This window comes from Dipteris shenzhenensis, chromosome 16 (genome assembly GCF_047967505.1).
Source record: "Dipteris shenzhenensis isolate YYH24624 ecotype China chromosome 16, Dip_SZ_1.0, whole genome shotgun sequence".
Taxonomy (NCBI): Eukaryota; Viridiplantae; Streptophyta; class Polypodiopsida; order Gleicheniales; family Dipteridaceae; genus Dipteris; species Dipteris shenzhenensis.
In genome coordinates, this window is record NC_141611.1 from 4,183,669 (window position 1) to 4,201,306 (window position 17,638).

A 17,638-nucleotide genomic window follows, 5' to 3' on the forward strand; every position below is an offset into this window, starting at 1 on the left:
ATGTGGCACTGTGCTTAGCAAGAGGTGTGCCAGTGAAGCTCTGTGCTGAGGTGGCAGGAGTGTGCACATGCAGTGTGTGCACAGTGTGCCTGGCAAGAGACTGTGCCTGCAGAGGGTCAGTGCTGACTGGACTGCTGAGGTGGCACAGATGATGTCAGCAGGGTGACATGGCACTAATGACGTGGCACTGATGACATGGCATAGATGATGTGGCCTGATGATGTGGTAGTGCTGACGTGGCAGATGACATGGTAGTGCTGACGTGGCAGATGACGTGGCAGTCTCACGGGACTGCTGACGTGTCAGATAAGGATTGCCACGTGTCAAGATAATGTGGTGACATGGCACGTGGGTAGGATAAGGCTGCCACGTGTCCAACTGTGGGTCAGCCAGTTAACCCAAGGTCATCGCAACCAGACCCTGGTTCTATTCTATCTGCCACGTGTCTGACTGTTGGGCACCGGAATCTTTGAAAGATTTTGACGAAATCTTCGAGATTCCGTCTCCCTGCGGATTTCCGTCGATGCCGTTTGGAGGTGGCGTCTTGAAGTCGATGGAGATGGAGCGCTTTGGAGCTGAAGCTAGGCAGGCGAGGCACAACTCGGAAGGCTGGAGCCCAAGCAAAGCCCCCGTGCTTTGCTTGAAGGTGCTGCTGCTATCGGCGAGGTCGCTTGAAGTGGCCGGCTCGATGTTGAAGGGTCGATGGGCTGCTTCTAGTCGGCGTTGGCGACTGCACTTGCTTATATGCGGCACTGTGTGAGGAGCCGGTTGGGTTGTTGAAGGAGACTTGTTGGAGAGGCTGTGGTCTAGCTACTAACAGAGCAGTTACTAGGAGCCGTTGAAGCTGAAGTTGGGTGGCTGTAGTCCCGTAGATGTTGTGAGGTTCACTCATCAGCTAGGAGTCGATGGCGGTGTTTCGCAGACGGGCGCTGGGCGCTGGAGTCTTGAAGATTGTCGTTTGCATGGAGCCTTGGGCAAAGCATGCATGTTGATAGCGGGCTATGAGTCTGTGGCACTGGAGCGTTGAGCCCATTATGGTCGCTAGTGAAGATGTGGAGCTGTTGTAGAAGCAGCTGTAGGGTTGGCCGTCGGGTGATTGTGGTGCAAGCTTAGGAGCTCGTTGGCGAGCAGCCAGTTGGCTGTGTGACAAAGGCTTAGGAGCTTTGTGGCATGCTGGTTGTCTGCCTTAGAGGTCGTTGAAGCAAGACAGTGTTGCTGCCGACTGTGTGCGCTACTAGGAGCCCATGAGCTCATTTGCTGTTGTTTGATTGCAGGGTCCGTTGATTGTCGTGAATCTCGTAGATGTTGGAGACCTTAGACTAGAGGTGAGTCGCGATTGTGCTGGAGTAGCCAGCAAATGCTTGGAGCTATGCTGGAGGCTAGGGAGCTCATGGAGACCATAGTCGTTGCTTGAAGCTTGAGTGTTGGTGCTGCCAGCTGAGTCGAGCTTTGGAGCTATGGGTCTCTACATGTATTCTTCTCTCTCTCTCTCAATGAAATCTCTCCCTGTCTGCTGTCTCAAAACTCTCACAAAGCTCTCAAGACAAATACCTCTCACAAGAAGAACTGCAATGGATGGAAATTCTCTCAAAATAGACGAAAATTCTCGTAAAATGGACCGAAATTTTCTATCACTCTACGGAAGTGAATGGAGCACTCAATCTCTCTATCACCGAATCTCTCACAAACTCTTGAAGGAGATGAACGGAAATATCTCACCAAATGGACGGAATTTTCTCTCAACGGAAGTGAAGGGAAGGATCTCACAATCACTCAAGAGAACTCTCAATCTCACAATCTCTCTCACACTCTCAAGAATCACAATGTCTCAACGGAAGACAAGGGAGCTCTGATACCATGACAAAATATGAAGAGGGGAGAGGAGAAGAGTGGAGATGAGGAGAGAGGGCACAGCTAGAGAGCACACCACAAATGAATAACTGTACACTAGAATTAGTTGAAAAAATAGAATATATACAAACCCTTTTAGGGTTAGGGTTAGGGGATCTAACCCTTTCCTTTATAGCACTCTATAAGGTTAGTGCTATGCACATATGATCACGTGATGGTGCTATGCACACATGATCACATGATGTTGAGCGTGAACTCTCAACACAATCTTGGTGATTATCTTGTGTCAATGAGGAGTCAAGGGAGAATTTCTCAAGGCAAACCTCGCAAAGCAAAGGGAGGCAAGGGAAGTGTGATGACACTAGCTAGAGGCTCCACTATTTTGCCTGTTTTTTGCTCAAGCTGCTGCCGCTGCTACTCAGGAGGTGTCTATTGTGGCTGATCATTGTCTCCATCCCTTTAGAAAAAACTTCATCTACCAACTTTCCTTGGAGGTATCTTCCCCCTTAGTAGAATTTTTTAGTGCCAGTTGCTCCTTGGAGGTGCCCTCAGCACTGTTTCCCTTTGGAGTCTATTCACTCTCCATATGCCTTGGTTTGCATGAGTATTCTACTCCTCTAGGCCTTGTTCTTTTAAGCATGGTTCTTGATCCTTCGTGCCTGCTCCATCAAGTACTAGAATTGAATTTGGCCACTGTACCTAGCTAGTCATGAGTCTGTAATGTAGCATACAAAAGTCATGAGTCTATAATGTAGCATACAGAGTCGTGAGTCATGAGTCTGTAATGTAGCATATAGAGGTGTGGAATGAGCTTGCAATGTCTTTGTCCCTCTTGCTAACTGCCTTCAACTGGGACTCAAATTCCTTCTCAAAAGTTGTCAACTAGTCCACACAAGGTCGTCCTCTAGAGCTGCTACCAATCAAGCCACATACTACCATGGAACATGGATCCCAATTTTCTTTATGCTAATGAACTTGGATAGAAACTTTGCTTACCATCTTGAGTCCCTCATCAAATTCCTTACTAATCAAGTAGCCTTGCGAGCTTGAATAGCTATCTTCATCAAAGTAAGTGTTGCATCATTGAGAGCAGAGGCCAACTATCCTGGGTTTGGGTGTACCTTGAACCGAAGCACTTCCTCCAGCAATGTTGTACTCAATCAAACATGGACGTCATCAATAATGACATTGTGATCCTCAATGTCATAAGAATCTAGTATATTTTTTCTGCCAGATCCTCATCCCACACCTTCTTCCATAGCATATGGGAAAATTTTAGGAGCTTATTGCTCCTCAAAATTCCTCTGATAATTTCATTTGCTGAAATCTTCAATGGGTTGTGCATGTGACATAAGAGAAGGCACCCTGCACCTCTTTTGGTGATTGATGCAATCTTTGCACTCCTCCATGACCATGAACACTACATAGAGGGTGATTCAAGGTGAGGCTGATAGAAAAGAGTAGAAAATGAAGGAAGTTGTTGGGCACGATGGAAGCAAAAGGGATATTGTAAGTGATGAAGGCAAGAAAGCTTAGGAAATTACAAATAACAAATGACAAAGATGATGGAAATCCAAAACCAAATGTATCCAAATGGTATCTAAAATTAGACATCTTGTCACTTGGATGGCTGCATGATCAAGTGGAGTACCCCTTTCTTGGATATGATTATCTTGAATGAATGCCCCCATAACGTTTAAATTGCCACGTGTTAGCATGCAATGTATCTCTTGCACTATCACTAAATAGCTAGGTCGCACTCGTGTTGGCATAAAATTCACCAAGGCATTATCAACCGAGTAACTTGCATCCAAGTTTTGCATGTCCGTGGAACCCATTGCTTGGTAGGGCTTCAATTAACTCCCATTATAGAGCTTGGAGAATACATTCCCTTGCATATCTTTGAGTTGTACTATCCCATTGGAAAAAGCCTGATAGGGACCATTCCAAAAAAGTTTGAAATTTATTTTAAGGGGTCCTAGCTTGGCATTATATAATAGTACGAGCATGCCCTTCTTCAAATTCATAGGCACAATATGCCTATCATGGCATGCCTTTCTCCTGCGTTCCTGCGTTGTATCACTTGCTGTGACCAAGTTGCTTAGAGGCATAATTCATTCAGGTGGCTTAGCTAATTCAATCACCTCTTGATTTTTTTAGATTCATCTAAGTGATGCTCGATAGTGATATGGAGTTGAGGAACATTAAACTCTAAGAGGACTATTGCTTCTAAGCCAAAGGCCATTCAGAAAGGAATAAGATTTGTAGTGACTTTATAAGCAGTTCTATATGCTAAGAGTGTGAAATGTAGTTTAGTATCCCTATCTCTCTTAGATGATTGCACTATTTTAGTAATAATAAGATTGAGTGTCTTGTTTGTTGACTCAACTTCACCATTGCCATGAGGATAATAAGTGGTTAAAACTTTATTCTTGAGCAACTGCACAACATCATTGAGAAAATGTGAACCCTGATCACTAACAAGCTATATAGGACATCTCTATTTGCAACTGATATTTTCAAAGATAAACTTGGCAGTGTTCCAATCCGAGTTATCTCGGAGTGCCTTAGCTTCAACCCACTAAGTAACATAGTCAATAGCCACAATAATTTATTTGTTTTGTGTGGAACCTCGCAAGTTTGAAGGGGCCAACAAAATCCAAACCCCATCTTTGAAAAGCTTCCCAAGGATGAGTAGGTTGCAATGGCATAGATTGATTTGGCAATAACCATCCAATGTGCGCTGACAAACATCACAATCCATATACTTAGTTTGAGAATCCTTAAATAAGGTTTCCCACCATCATTAGGGGAGAAACGGGGTCTCAAAAGGGCCTCATAAGGAATGGATTAAGTTAAGACCAAGTGAACCCACTATGGTAACCCATTGGCTAAGGGTCCCCTAGCATTTACTCAACTGACATGGTTACCTTTATTTTGAAATTGATCACAACCTTGGCCTTGGGATGTAGGTGGATGGTGGATGGGGATCAAAGGCCTAGGATACTCAAAATGGTTGGAGGCACCTTTGGTGGGCTCCAAACTAGTAAGAGTCGACAAAAGGGGGGTCTAATAAAGAGGGAGAAGTCACCATATGATATGCACCATTGAATCTTGGACAAATCAAAGGTGGAGGAAACGAAGAGATCATATCAAGGGCTGAGATCTAGGCGCATTTTGGAGGGTGGAGATGAAGGCAATTGATGGAGATGAGATCAAGCACTGAGATTCAGGCACATTTTGGAGGGTAGAGATGATGGAGATTGTTGGAGTTGCAAGAAGGATTGAGCAAGCGAAGCAAAAGAGAGCGTTTATTTAAGAGAGACAGGCCCAATATATAGGCTCTAGTTACATCTAGTAATGACATCACATGTGAGCTCAGTAGAGCATCTAGATCCACAAATCTCTCAATCAATTCCATGATTCTCTCAATCACACACCACACACCTAGATTCACTCAATCACACCTACTAACACCCATCCAGGCACACCATGTGTTCACACACTCACAACCTTAGACCTTAGGACTCTAGATCCCATTACATCAATTTGTCCTTCATTCCCCTCCACAAATTGATGACCTCAACCCTAGCAGTAGTCCATGGGAAACTTCATGGCTTGCCCACCTCTAATGGCAACACACATGATCCACAACCTGGTACTCACTCTAGTTGCATCAGCAGTAGACTCATTTGGGCATCCTCATCCCAACATGATCTCACTCTGACTTTGGTTTGTTGGTTTACAATTGGGAGATAGACAATGACGAATGCAAACATGAGTACATTCTTATTTTCTCACTAGCAATTATCAACTTGTATTCTCAAAGTCGGTGGTAGGCGACCTTTTTCTGCATGTATATTGTGAATCGCCTTCATAATAGATGTTACAACTTGATTGCTATCATGTAGATGCAAGGAATCAATCCATATATCTGACATAGAAGAGGGAGAGAGTAGGAGTTTTGAGAGTGAGAAGAGGAGACACACCCACTGTAGACACCAATAGGTGGGGATAAACAATGAGTGGTACCTCCCCAAGTACACACAGTAGTATATATATATCTTTGGATAAGGCTAGGACCACTAGGCACTAAGTACAATGCATACTTAGTGTACTTAGCAGTACTAGACTAAAAACTGTTACATAGGGTGGCCAGTGCCTTTACCCCAACAACCTCCCACTTAAAGGCAATGTGCCCTCAAGAGAAAGAAAAGGAAAAAACAGCATATACATCATAATGTACAAGACCAGTAGACTGGCCTTAACCTATACCCATTAGCCGTCTGCAATGTGCAAACCGCTCAGCAGCCAATCCTTTGGTCAACAGATCTGCTGGATTGTCATCAGTGTGAACTTTCACAAGCTGAAGTTGCTTGTTCTCAAGCACCTCCTTGATAAAATGATACTTCACGTCGATGTGCTTCGTCTTTGCATGAAAAACAGGATTTCGTGCCAACTGTATGGCACTCTGACTGTCACAATGCAACGTAGCCCAAATCTGCCACTAGCCGAGATAGCCATATAGCTTCCTTGCATGCCTCAGTGGCTGCAATATATTCAGCTTCTGTAGTAGACAGAGCAATGCACTGCTGCATTCTAAATACCCACGACACTGCACCTCCAGTGAAAGTGAAAACATATCCGGTAGTAGACTTCCGGGTATCAGGGTGACCGGCATAATCAGAGTCTGTATAACCCTACACTTTTGCATCTTGACTGCCGAAACATATACACAGGTCCTGTGTACCCTTCAGGTATCTCATGACACCTTTTACTGCATCCCAATGCTTCTTGCCAGGTTTAGCCATGTATCTACTAACCACTCCCACTGCAAACGCAATATCAGGCCTGGTTGCAACCATAGCATACATGAGACTGCCACACGCTGATGCATACGGAATCTTTGACATCTCAGCCCTCTCAGCATCTATCTGAGGGCTGTCCAAAGCACTGATTTTCACATAAGGAGGCAATGGAGTACCAATACTCTTGCCCCCCTCCATGTGAAATCTCTGCAAGACCTTGCCAATGTATTCCTTCTGAGACAAGTATAGCAACCGCTTTTCCCTATCCCAAAGTATCTGCATGCCTAGTATATGGTTGGCATCACCAAGATCCTTCATATCAAAGGTTTGGTGCAATCTTTTCTTCAAGGCATCGATCTCCTTATGAGATTTTCCAGCAATCAACATATCATCCACATACAAAATGAGGATCAGTAAACTGCCATCGGAAGCTTTCTTGGTATACAAGCAGTGATCAATGTCACTTCTCCTATAACCTTGGGTTCGCATGAATGTATCAAACTTATGATACCATTCTCTGGGTGCCTGCTTAAGACCATAAAGACTTTTCTTCAGTCTGCACACAAGCTTCTCCTTTCCCTTCACTGTAAAACCTTCTGGCTGCTGCATAAAAATCTATTCATGTAAATCACCATGAAGAAATGCCGTCTTGACATCCATTTGGACAAGTCCATATCTGCATGTGCAACCAATGCTAATACAGTTCTGAGAGTTGTCATCTTAATGACAGGAGAGAATATCTCATCAAAGTCAACACCATATTCCTGCTTGAACCCCTTGGCAACCAGTTTGGCTTTATGCCTTGGCTTTTCACCAGGTGTGACTTTAAGTCGATAAATCCATTTGCATGGCAGTACTTTCTTACCAGTAGGCAAGGGTACCAATTCCCAAGTACCATTTTTGTGAAGACTGTCCATTTCAGACTTCATGGCAAGATCCCATTGAACCTTGACTGCCCTCTGCCTAGCCTCTCTGTAGCATGAAGGCTCTCCACAATCAATGAGCATTAGATAATCAAAGCCAGGAATAAATCTGTCTGGCTGCCGTGTCAGTCTGGTTGACCTTCTAACCTGATGACCATCATCATGAGGTGGTTGTCTAGCCTGTTCATTACCCAGTTCTGGCTGCATTTGCATGTTAGGAAGATCATCTAACTGTGGTACATCCATTGGGATATCATCTGCCATATCTAGCTGTCCATTTGGACCTATTGCAGCATCATTTAATGGCTGATTATGCTACTGTTGTGGCTGATTTATAGCCGGTCTGTGTTGCCCATGATGCCTGTCATCATCAATAGTTACTTTTAAAGGTCTCTGTTGTACAACAGGTTCCTTGAACATGATGGTTTCATCAAACACGACATCATTGCTACGTATAAGTTTTCTGTTTGTGGGATCCCATAGTCTGTAGCCCATCTCACCTTTGTCACCATACCCTAGGAAAATGCATTTCAAAGACTTTGGATCCAATTTAGTCCTGTCCTCCCTGCGTACATGCACATACGCGACACAACCAAAGACCCGTAGGTGTTTGTAAGACGGAGGCTTACCCGTCCATGCCTCTTCAGGCACACCACCACATAATCTCTTATTCGGTGACCTATTTATAAGGTGCATAGCTGTCTTTATAGCTTCAGCCCTAAAAATGTGGGGCAATGCAGCATGTGACAACATAGATATGACCTTTTCTTGAATGGTCCTGAACATTTTCTCAGCGGTACCATTCTGTGGAGGATCATATGGTGTAGATAACACCCTTTGAATGCCCTTTGCCTCACAGAATTCCTGGAACTCTTTGGACAAATACTCTCCACCATTGTCAGACCTCAAAGCTTTCAGTTTCTTGCCTGTCTCATTTTCGACCAGTGCAACAAACTTAGTGAAAGCAGTAAAGGTATCACTCTTTCTTTTAAGAGTGTAAACCCACACTTTGCGGGTGGCATCATCTATAAATGACAAAATGTACTTTGCTCCTCCTAAAGATACAGTAGGCATCTCACATACATCGGTATGGACAAGCTCCAAGAGCTGTAATTTCTGATCTGATGCCCTCTTATGAGGAATCTGTACTTGATGACCATAGAGACAAAATTCACATCTCTTTAAATCTGAAAATTTTAGACTTGGCAAGTAACCAAAATGAGCCAGTTGCTCCATTCCCTTAACACTCATATGGCCAAGCCGGCTATGCCACAATGAAATCTTTGGCAGATCGGCGGCATTTACATCGGAATGCGGACAATGTCCTGCATGAAGTGAATACAAAGTATCAAGTTTAGGACCTCTCGCTATAGCCATTGCCCCTTTGCTGATTTTCCACTTCTGATTACCAAAGGTGGTATGATAACCATCGTCATCCAACAACCCTGTGGAAATCAAGTTCTTCTTCACCTCAGGAACATGCCTGACCCCTTTGAGCATTAACTGCTGGCCATTCTCAAGAACAAGCCTGACATCACCTATGCCAATGATGGAACATGCATGGTTATCACCAAGAAAAACAACTCCCTTTTTCCCACCTGCATATCTGACAAACAGATCTCTGTAGGGTGTCACATGAAAGGAAGCACCTGAATCTATAATCCAGGAAAGCATATCTGATCCATCTCCAGCATGAAGTGTATGAGCCTTCAATGATGAAGTGAAGCATACCTCACGTCCACTGTCACTGTCACTAACATAAGTAACATGCAGCTCCTCTTTTTCTTTGCCCTTTGACTTGCCTTGAGCCTTGCCTTCTTTGGCTCTTTCGTCATTCTTTTTCTGAAAACATTTTTTCTCTACATGTCCCTTCTTGCCACAATAATTGCAGACAAGATCTTTCTTCGAGCGGGACTTGCTCCTTTCTCTTTCTTTGTCTTTTCCACGTGTTTTGGACCTGCTGCGTGCATTCAAAGCATTTGACTTCCCAACAGCATTGTTCTTTCTGTTCATCTCTTCCTGTAGAAGAGCGCTCTCCACATCAGCAAATAACAGAATGGCATTCGAGTTGCTAGTAGAAGTCCTGAATGTATCCCATGACTCAGGTAGAGAACATAGGATGAGTGTAGCTTTCAGCTCATCATCGAGCTTCAACCCTTGGTTGATCACATGGCTGAATATGCTATTGAACTCAATAATATGAGTGGACATAGGTGTCCCCTCCTTCATCTGAAGCCCAACAAGCTTCTTCAACCAGTAAGCTTTGCCTGTGGCACTTTTCTTGGCATATGTATCCTCAAGACGCTACCACATTCTCCACGCAGTAGGTTCATCTCTGATGCCTACAACCAGTGAATCAACAACTGTAAGCATTATGGTTGACATGGCCAAGTTGTCCATCTTCTCCCACTGCTCATCAGTAATGTTGGAGGGCTTAACACCCTTCTCCTTTATAGGTTTGTACTGGTCCTTCTGCATCAACACATTGTAGCACTGTGTCCTCCATATGTCGTAGTTTTTAGCTCCTTCGAGCTTCTTTATCTGGAACAAGGATGACACGTCGCTGCGGGAACTCATGGTAAAGAAAGAAGAGTTTGTTCCTCAATGGAACTACTTGACTCCCTATATAGGCGTGCAATTAAAGCACAAGTCACTCCAAATGAATCTCCCGCAGCGGAAGTAGAATCGCAAGTGATCTTTTACTATTTTAGTGGCACAAAACCACCTATATGTCTTACTCCCACTTGTTGCAGAAACAATACAGCAAGTTGTTCTCGTACTTTTTGCTGGCGAAAGTGCGGTACAGCTACGTAAAAATGCTCCAGAAAAATCCCAAAACAATTCTGATAAAAAACAACAGTACTTTTTTAACTTTCAGATGGTTAAACTTGGTCAAATCTACTGTTTGACAGTCCAGGACTGTCAAAAAACAATAAAACCCTGATTTTTACAAAAATCCCTGATTTTTGACCTCCATATGCTCCAAAAAACTTCCCCCCCAATTGAATATATAGTCTAGAGGTAAAGTGGCTCAGTAGCCCTGTGAATGCATGAAGATAATCAGAGATTTGACCACAAATCCTGATAAAATTGACTTTTTGACCAAAAGCCCCAAATTGATTTTGCACTTTCAAAGCATCAATGTGATCCACGAGTGAAGATAATGCATCCTGAGTACTCCCACTGGACAAATTGTCAGTCAGGCTACAAAAGCCTGAATTAAACAAAAGTCAAAGTTGGTCAAAATTGATCAAATCTGCCCGCTACATGAAGGTACTCATAGCATAAAAAATATAGCAATACTCAAAATCACAGTAGCATCAAAAGTGACGGCACATTCTGTGCATAAACACTGCAAATGTCCTCCACTACTACTCACAAGGCATGTAGCTGCAAGGCCATTGTATTGCATCCACCTCAAAGCATATGCTGCAAGTGTCAAACTACAGATCTGCCAATGCATACACTCAATGAGAACACTGACGTACAATCACTGGCTAGGTGATAGACCTATCTTCGACACTGTTTGCGGCATAAACTAAGCCTCAGTGTGAGTAAAAGCCCTGCCAAGAGTAGAACACCTGCACCTGGCTCAAATGCCAATACAAGAATCTTGCACTCAATGTGAGAGACAAGATCTCGTAAAATATGACAAAAGTATGTTGTCCCATAGACAACAAAAAATGAAGAACACCCCTTCTCAGAGTATGAGCCCTGATGGGACTCATGACGAAACTGTCACCATCAGGAAAGCAGGAATCCAATCTGGAACTATGTGCCTCCCTCGAGGTGCGAGAAGCAAGCCAATGCCTTGAATGCGTGCCCCTAGGAACTCACTGCCGCTTTGGACCGTCGGCACACATTGCTACAACTCTATGCTGCTTCTTCTTCTTCCCTCGATGTTGCTCCTTCTTGCTGCGCTGCCTTTGCCCTCATGCGCCACTACTGCGCTCTTGCGCTGCCAGGTGAGTGTTGGCTACTATCGGCCGGCTGGAAGGTGTCGGCCTATCGTTTGTCGGTAGCTATGGCCGACTCTGGTCAACCACTTGCTGATCCATTCGCACCGCCGCGTGCTGCTACTGTCGCTACCTCTCGAGGATGCCAAGTTGCGAGCTACTGCTCACCTCCCTCGCAATGAAGACGCCGTCGCCCGTTTGCTAGGTTGAGAACAAGCGTGACCCGTGAGGATGGAGAGGATGGAGGGGATCGGGAGAGGAGTAGTAGAGCAGTGGCTCTGATACCAGTTGAAGTAGAAGAGGGAGAGAGTAGGAGTTTTGAGAGTGAGAAGAGGAGACACACCCACTGTAGACACCAATAGGTGGGGATAAACAATGAGTGGTACCTCCCCAAGTACACACAGTAGTATATATGTATCTTTGGATAAGGCTAGGACCACTAGGCGCACTAAGTACAATGCATACTTAGTGTACTTAGCAGTACTAGACTAAAAATTGTTACATAGGGTGGCTAGTGCCTTTACCCCAACAATATCTGCAAAGAACTTAATTCCATGCACTAACACTCCACATAGATGTGTCTTTAGAAAGTGCTTTCCTTATAATTCAGGTGGAGTGGCAACAAAATGAGGCAATGTTGTTGTATTCTGATCCATGCCATCTACAATAAGGCACATGTAGTCATCGGGATGCAAAATAGCTTGCTCCTTCCAAAATGCATATTTTTGTTTGGAATGTCGAATAAGGTCATGATGAGATTTTCGGTTTTTTTTGTATAATTCCCTTTGATTTGGACATGTTGCACTCTCAATCGCTCGCTTTAAATCATCACAGACATTGCACTTTGAAATTTTTTGCCTCCTTGGGATTTTAACATATCCAAAGTTCTTCTTCCAAAGAGTATACAAAGTATGAGAAGAAGCTACAGCATCCCCTCTTTGCCTTTGCTTTTCTCATACTTTGTCAAGCCCATTGGAAGGTGCATTTCAGTGATCACGTCACCGTTAGGGAGTTTGGTAGATATATGGGGTTGAGGTAAAGAATTTTCATGTATGAAGTCTTGCAAAATTGCTGTTGCCCTGACAGTTGAGATTCTTGATTTGGACCTTCCTTTATTACCGTGAATGCTAAATTTGTTGCCACCCTTTGCCTTGGTGACTAAATCCCAATATGTACCATGGGATAATCCAGTAATATTGCGATATGCCTTATTGCAAATCCTTTTTCCATTTACGAGAGGTTTTACCTTTTGTCTTGAACTTAGCCTTTTATTGCCATTCTGAAGAAAGCAAGAGAGACCTGTGAGAAGGTATTCATTTCTTTCGCTTCCTCTTCTTTGCCACACGTGTCCTCTACATTCCCTGATGTCTGCAAGATCAATGAAGTGCATACATCTTCGCTTGCAACATAGATATCCCAATGCATTTAACATGTTCTCCTCCTTCATTACTCTCTTTCTCTTTGGTTGCTTTTGTGGATCTGCTTGGATTCGCTTTCTCTTCATGCATATGTATGACCGTTTTTGTTCCTCGTGCACGTTGTTATCTGTATTTATGCACTTCTTCTCCTCACATTTGTTTGTAACCAAGCATCCATGATTGGTCGTTGCATCCTTGTCCATATCACAATCAAAGTTAAATATTGAATAATCCTCTGTTGATCTCATCCTCGTTTTTAACATACTCTTAGGACCATTCAATGAATTCAATATTCTACGAGAGTATTGAGAACCTTGAAACTCTTCCACTCCTGAGAGAACATCACTCATTGGGACATCTTACATGGCTTTCAAAAATCCACAAGCTTGATTGACACCAAGTTTGTTAATATGCATGAACTCATCCACACTTGACAAGACATCGCTATTGAAACCTTTGCCCTTCTCACTGTGCAAGAATTCATCCACCCCAAATAAGGCTTCGCTTCTAAAATCATTTTGTTTCCCGGAACAAATGAACTCATCCACTCCAGATAAGATGTCACTTCTATAATTGAGTATATTGAAATCATCCACATTTGAAGTGATAGAGCTTGGCACATGGGCACGCTTTTTAGGTCCTTTCATATTGTAGTATACCTTGTCTTTATCATTGAAAACCACGTGCCTCTTTCTCATGTTTAAAAATTGCATGCTCCATCTCATATTCTTGCCTACCTCATAGTAGGGATCACATAAGGATGTTATGTTATCAACCATACCATCATTAGTGACTTTTAGAATCCTCATCTGTGCAAATGAACATTGCTCCACTTGTTCAAATCCCAATACTTCACCTTCAGCTACAGTCTTATTTGCAAATGATCTCATTTTGTAAAATGTCCCCTATAGTAAAATCCAAGGTGGTGCACTTTGTATTCTTGATAATGTCTGTTGCATAAGTCTCATCTTTGTCCCATGCTATAAATGATTTGTTGGATGTATTGTAGGGCATAACATCTCCAAGTGTTTCCATATCTCCACATTTATACTTTAGCTCAACATGTGCGCTAAGAATCTTTGATACAGTAACTGCCACCTTATCTTCGCCAAGTTTTCGAAAGTGGCAAACTGAATTGGGATCACTATCATGGATTGTAGCAAATGCAACTACTTCTCTTTTACTACATAAAATCACATCCATCCCTAGAACAAAATCTATAGCCATCTCCTTTGTGAGAGTCCTTCGTAAGCAAGCTGCAGTAGCAACAATTACATAAATATTAGTCTCTTTTTAATAATCTACTCATTTATTATAATTTTTAATTAGTACTTAATTTATTGGTGGTATAAGTTATCCAATCAAGTACTCATCAGATGGACACACCAAGTTATTCTTTGCATGGTCAATCGAGCATTAAATACTATTTTTGCTCTAGTGTCATGCACATCCGTAAAAAAACACGAGCCTGCTAGGTATGTTATCCACTCAAGCACTTATGGGATGGGTGTGCCACTTTGCATGTAAGTCAATTCCACCTAGTTGAAGGTGTGTGCAAAGTATTGTGCCCATCGGATATGCTTTGCATTGTCGATCAAGCATAAAACACCGTTTTTGCCTTAGTGTCATGCACAACCATGAAAAAACACGGTCCTAAGTGTGTTAATCAAACAAGTACTTATTGGATGGGGGCTCCACTTTTCACGCAAGTCCGTTTTAACTAGGTTCAGATGCGTGCAAAGTATTGTAACCATCGGATATGATTTGCATGGTCGATTATGCATTATACAACGTTCTTCCCGTAGTGATATGCACATCTGCAAAAAAACACGCCCTTAGGTATGTTATCTGACCAAGTACTTATCGGATGGGTGTGCCTCTTTGACAAAATTTCAATACCACCTAGGTTAAGGCATAGGAAAATTATTGTTCCCATCGGATATGCTTTGCATGGTCGATCGAGCATTAAATACTATTTTTGCTCGTGTCATGCACATCCGTAAAAAAAACACGCTGCTAGGTGTGTTATCCGATCAAGTACTTATGCGATGGGAATGCCACTTTGCATGTAAGTCAATTCCACCTAGTTGAAGGTGTGTGCAAAGTATTGTGCCCATCGGATATGCTTTGCATTGTGGATCAAGCATAAAACACCGTTTTTGCCTTAGTGTCATGCACAACCATATAAAAACACAACCCTAGGTGTGTTATTCAAACAAGTACTTATCAAATGGGGGCTCCACTTTGCACGCAAGTCTGTTTCAACTATGTTGAGGTGTGTGCAAAGTATTGTCACCATTGGATATGCTTTGCATGGTCGATCATGCATTATACACCATTTTTTCTCGAGTGATATGCACATCCACAAAAAAACATGCCCTTAGGTGTGTTATTTGACCAAGTACTTATCAGATGGATGTGCCTCTTTGAGAACATTCCAATACCACCTAGGTTGAGGCATACGAAAAGTTTTGTGCCCATCGGATATCCTTTGCATGATCGATCGAGCAATAAATACTATTTTTGCTCTAGTGTCATGCACATCTGTAAAAAAACACGCTGCTAGGTATGTTATCTGATCAAGCACTTATGGGATGGGAGTGCCACTTTGCATGTAAGTCAATTCCATCTAGTTGAAGGTGTGTGCAAAGTATTGTGGCCATCGGATATGCTTTGCATTGTCGATCAAGCATAAAACAACGTTTTTGCCTTAGTGTCATGCACAACTATGAAAAAACACGGTCCTAGGTGTGTTAATCAAATAAGTACTTATTGGATGGGGGCTCCACTTTGCATGCAAGTCTGTTTCAACTATGAAAAGTGTTGTGCCCATCGGATATCCTTTGCATGGTCGATCGAGCATTAAATACTATTTTTGCTCTAATGTCATGCACATCCGTAAAAAAACACACTGCTAGGTATGTTATCTGATCAAGCACTTATGGGATGGGCGTGCCACTTTGCATGTAAGTCAATTCCACCTATTTGAAGGTTTGTGCAAAGTATTGTGCCCATCGGATATGCTTTGCATTGTCGATCAAGCATAAAACACCGTTTTTGCCTTAGTGTCATGCACAACCATGAAAAAACACGGTCCTAAGTGTGTTAATTAAATAAGTACTTATTGGATGGGTGTTCCACTTTGCATGCAAGTCTGTTTCAACTACATTGAGGTGCGTGCAAAGTATTGTCACCATCGGATATGATTTACATGGTCGATCACGCATTATACACCGTTTTTTCCCTAGTGATATGCTCATGCACAAAAAAACACGCCCTTAGGTGTGTTATCTGACCAAGTACTTATCGGATGGGTGTGCCTCTTTGAGAACATTTCAATACCACCTAGGTTGCAGTGTAGGAAAAGTGTTGTGCCCATCAGATATCCTTTGCATGGTCGATCGAGCATTAAATACTATTTTTGCTCTAGTGTCATGCACATCCGTAAAAAAAACACGCTGCTAGGTATGTTATCCGATCAAGCACTTATGGGATGGGTGTGCCACTTTTGAGGTAAGTCAATTCCACCTAGTTGAAGGTGTGTGCAAAGTATTGTGCCCATCGGGTATGCTTTGCATTGTCGATGGGGGGGCGAGGGTGAAGGGGGGGAGGGGGAAGGGGGTGGGAGGGGCCGACGGCTGCCAGCCTGGGGGAAGGGGGGGGGGAGGGGGGGGGGAAGGGCTGAGAGGGGGGGGGGCTGGGGGGCTGGCGGCCACGGCCGCCAGCCCGGGGGAAGGGGGAGGGGGGGGAGAGGGGGCGGGGAGGGGGGGGCAGGGGTGAAGGGGGGGAGGGGGAAGGGGGTGGGAGGGGCTGGCAGCCACGGCCGCCAGCCCGGGGGAAGGGGGGGGGGAAGGGGGGGTGGGGAAGAGGGGGGGGGAAGGGTTGAGAGGGGGGGGGCTGGCAGCCGTGGCCGCCAGCTCGGGGGAAGGAGGGAGAGGGGGCAGGGAAGGGGGGGGGGGGGGGGGGTGAAGGGGGGGTAGGGGGAAGGGGGTGGGAGGAAGGGGGGTTGCGAGAGGGTGCGAGAGGGGGGGGAAGGGGGTGGGAGGGAGGGGGAGGGGGAAGGGGGGGGGACAGGGGGGGTGCGAGAGGGGGGGTGCGAGGGGGTACGAGAGGGGAGGCAAGGGTTGGCGGCCACGGTCGCCAACCCATGGAGGGGGGGGCGGGGGTGAAGGGGCGGGAGGGGGAAGGGGGTGTGAGGGGGGTCGAACGGGATGCGAGGGGGGGGCGGCAGTGAAGGGGCGGGAGGGGGAAGGGGGTGCGAGGGGAGGGGAAAGAGCTGGCGGCCACGGCCGCCAGCCCGTGGAGGGGGGGGCGAGGGTGAAGGGGGGGGATGGGGAAGGGGGTGGGAGGGGCTGGCAGCCATGGCTGCCAGCTCGAGGGAAGGGGGGAAGGGGGGGTGGGGAAGAGGGGGGGGAGGGCTGGCGGCCACGGCTGCCAGCACGTGGAGGGGGGTGGGGAAGAGGGAGGGGGGGGAAGGGGGGGTGGGGAAGAGGGGGGGGAAGGGGGGTGAGAGGGGGGGGGGCTGGGGGTGAAGGGTGGGGATGGGGAAGGGGGTGGGAGGGGCTAGCAGCCACAACCGCCAGTCCGAGGGAAGGGGGGGGGAAGGGGGGTGGGGAAGAGGGCAGGGCGGCCGCGGCCGCCAGCACGTGGAGGGGGGTGGGGAAGAGGGGGCGGAGGAGGGG

At 45.1% G+C, this 17,638-nt stretch overlaps 1 protein-coding gene across 1 annotated transcript in view; it reads left to right on the top strand.

Moving 5' to 3' along the window:
• The first annotated feature begins 523 nt into the window (after window positions 1–523).
• The window catches only part of LOC147892435 (eukaryotic translation initiation factor 5B-like), a 30,936-nt gene continuing 13,821 nt past the window's right edge, over window positions 524–17,638 (top strand). Inside the window, exons 1-2 of the mRNA XM_087387379.1 lie at window positions 524–754; window positions 1,275–1,325. Coding sequence (XP_087243505.1) covers window positions 524–754; window positions 1,275–1,325 — 282 coding nt within the window. The remainder of the gene's footprint in view (window positions 755–1,274; window positions 1,326–17,638) is intronic.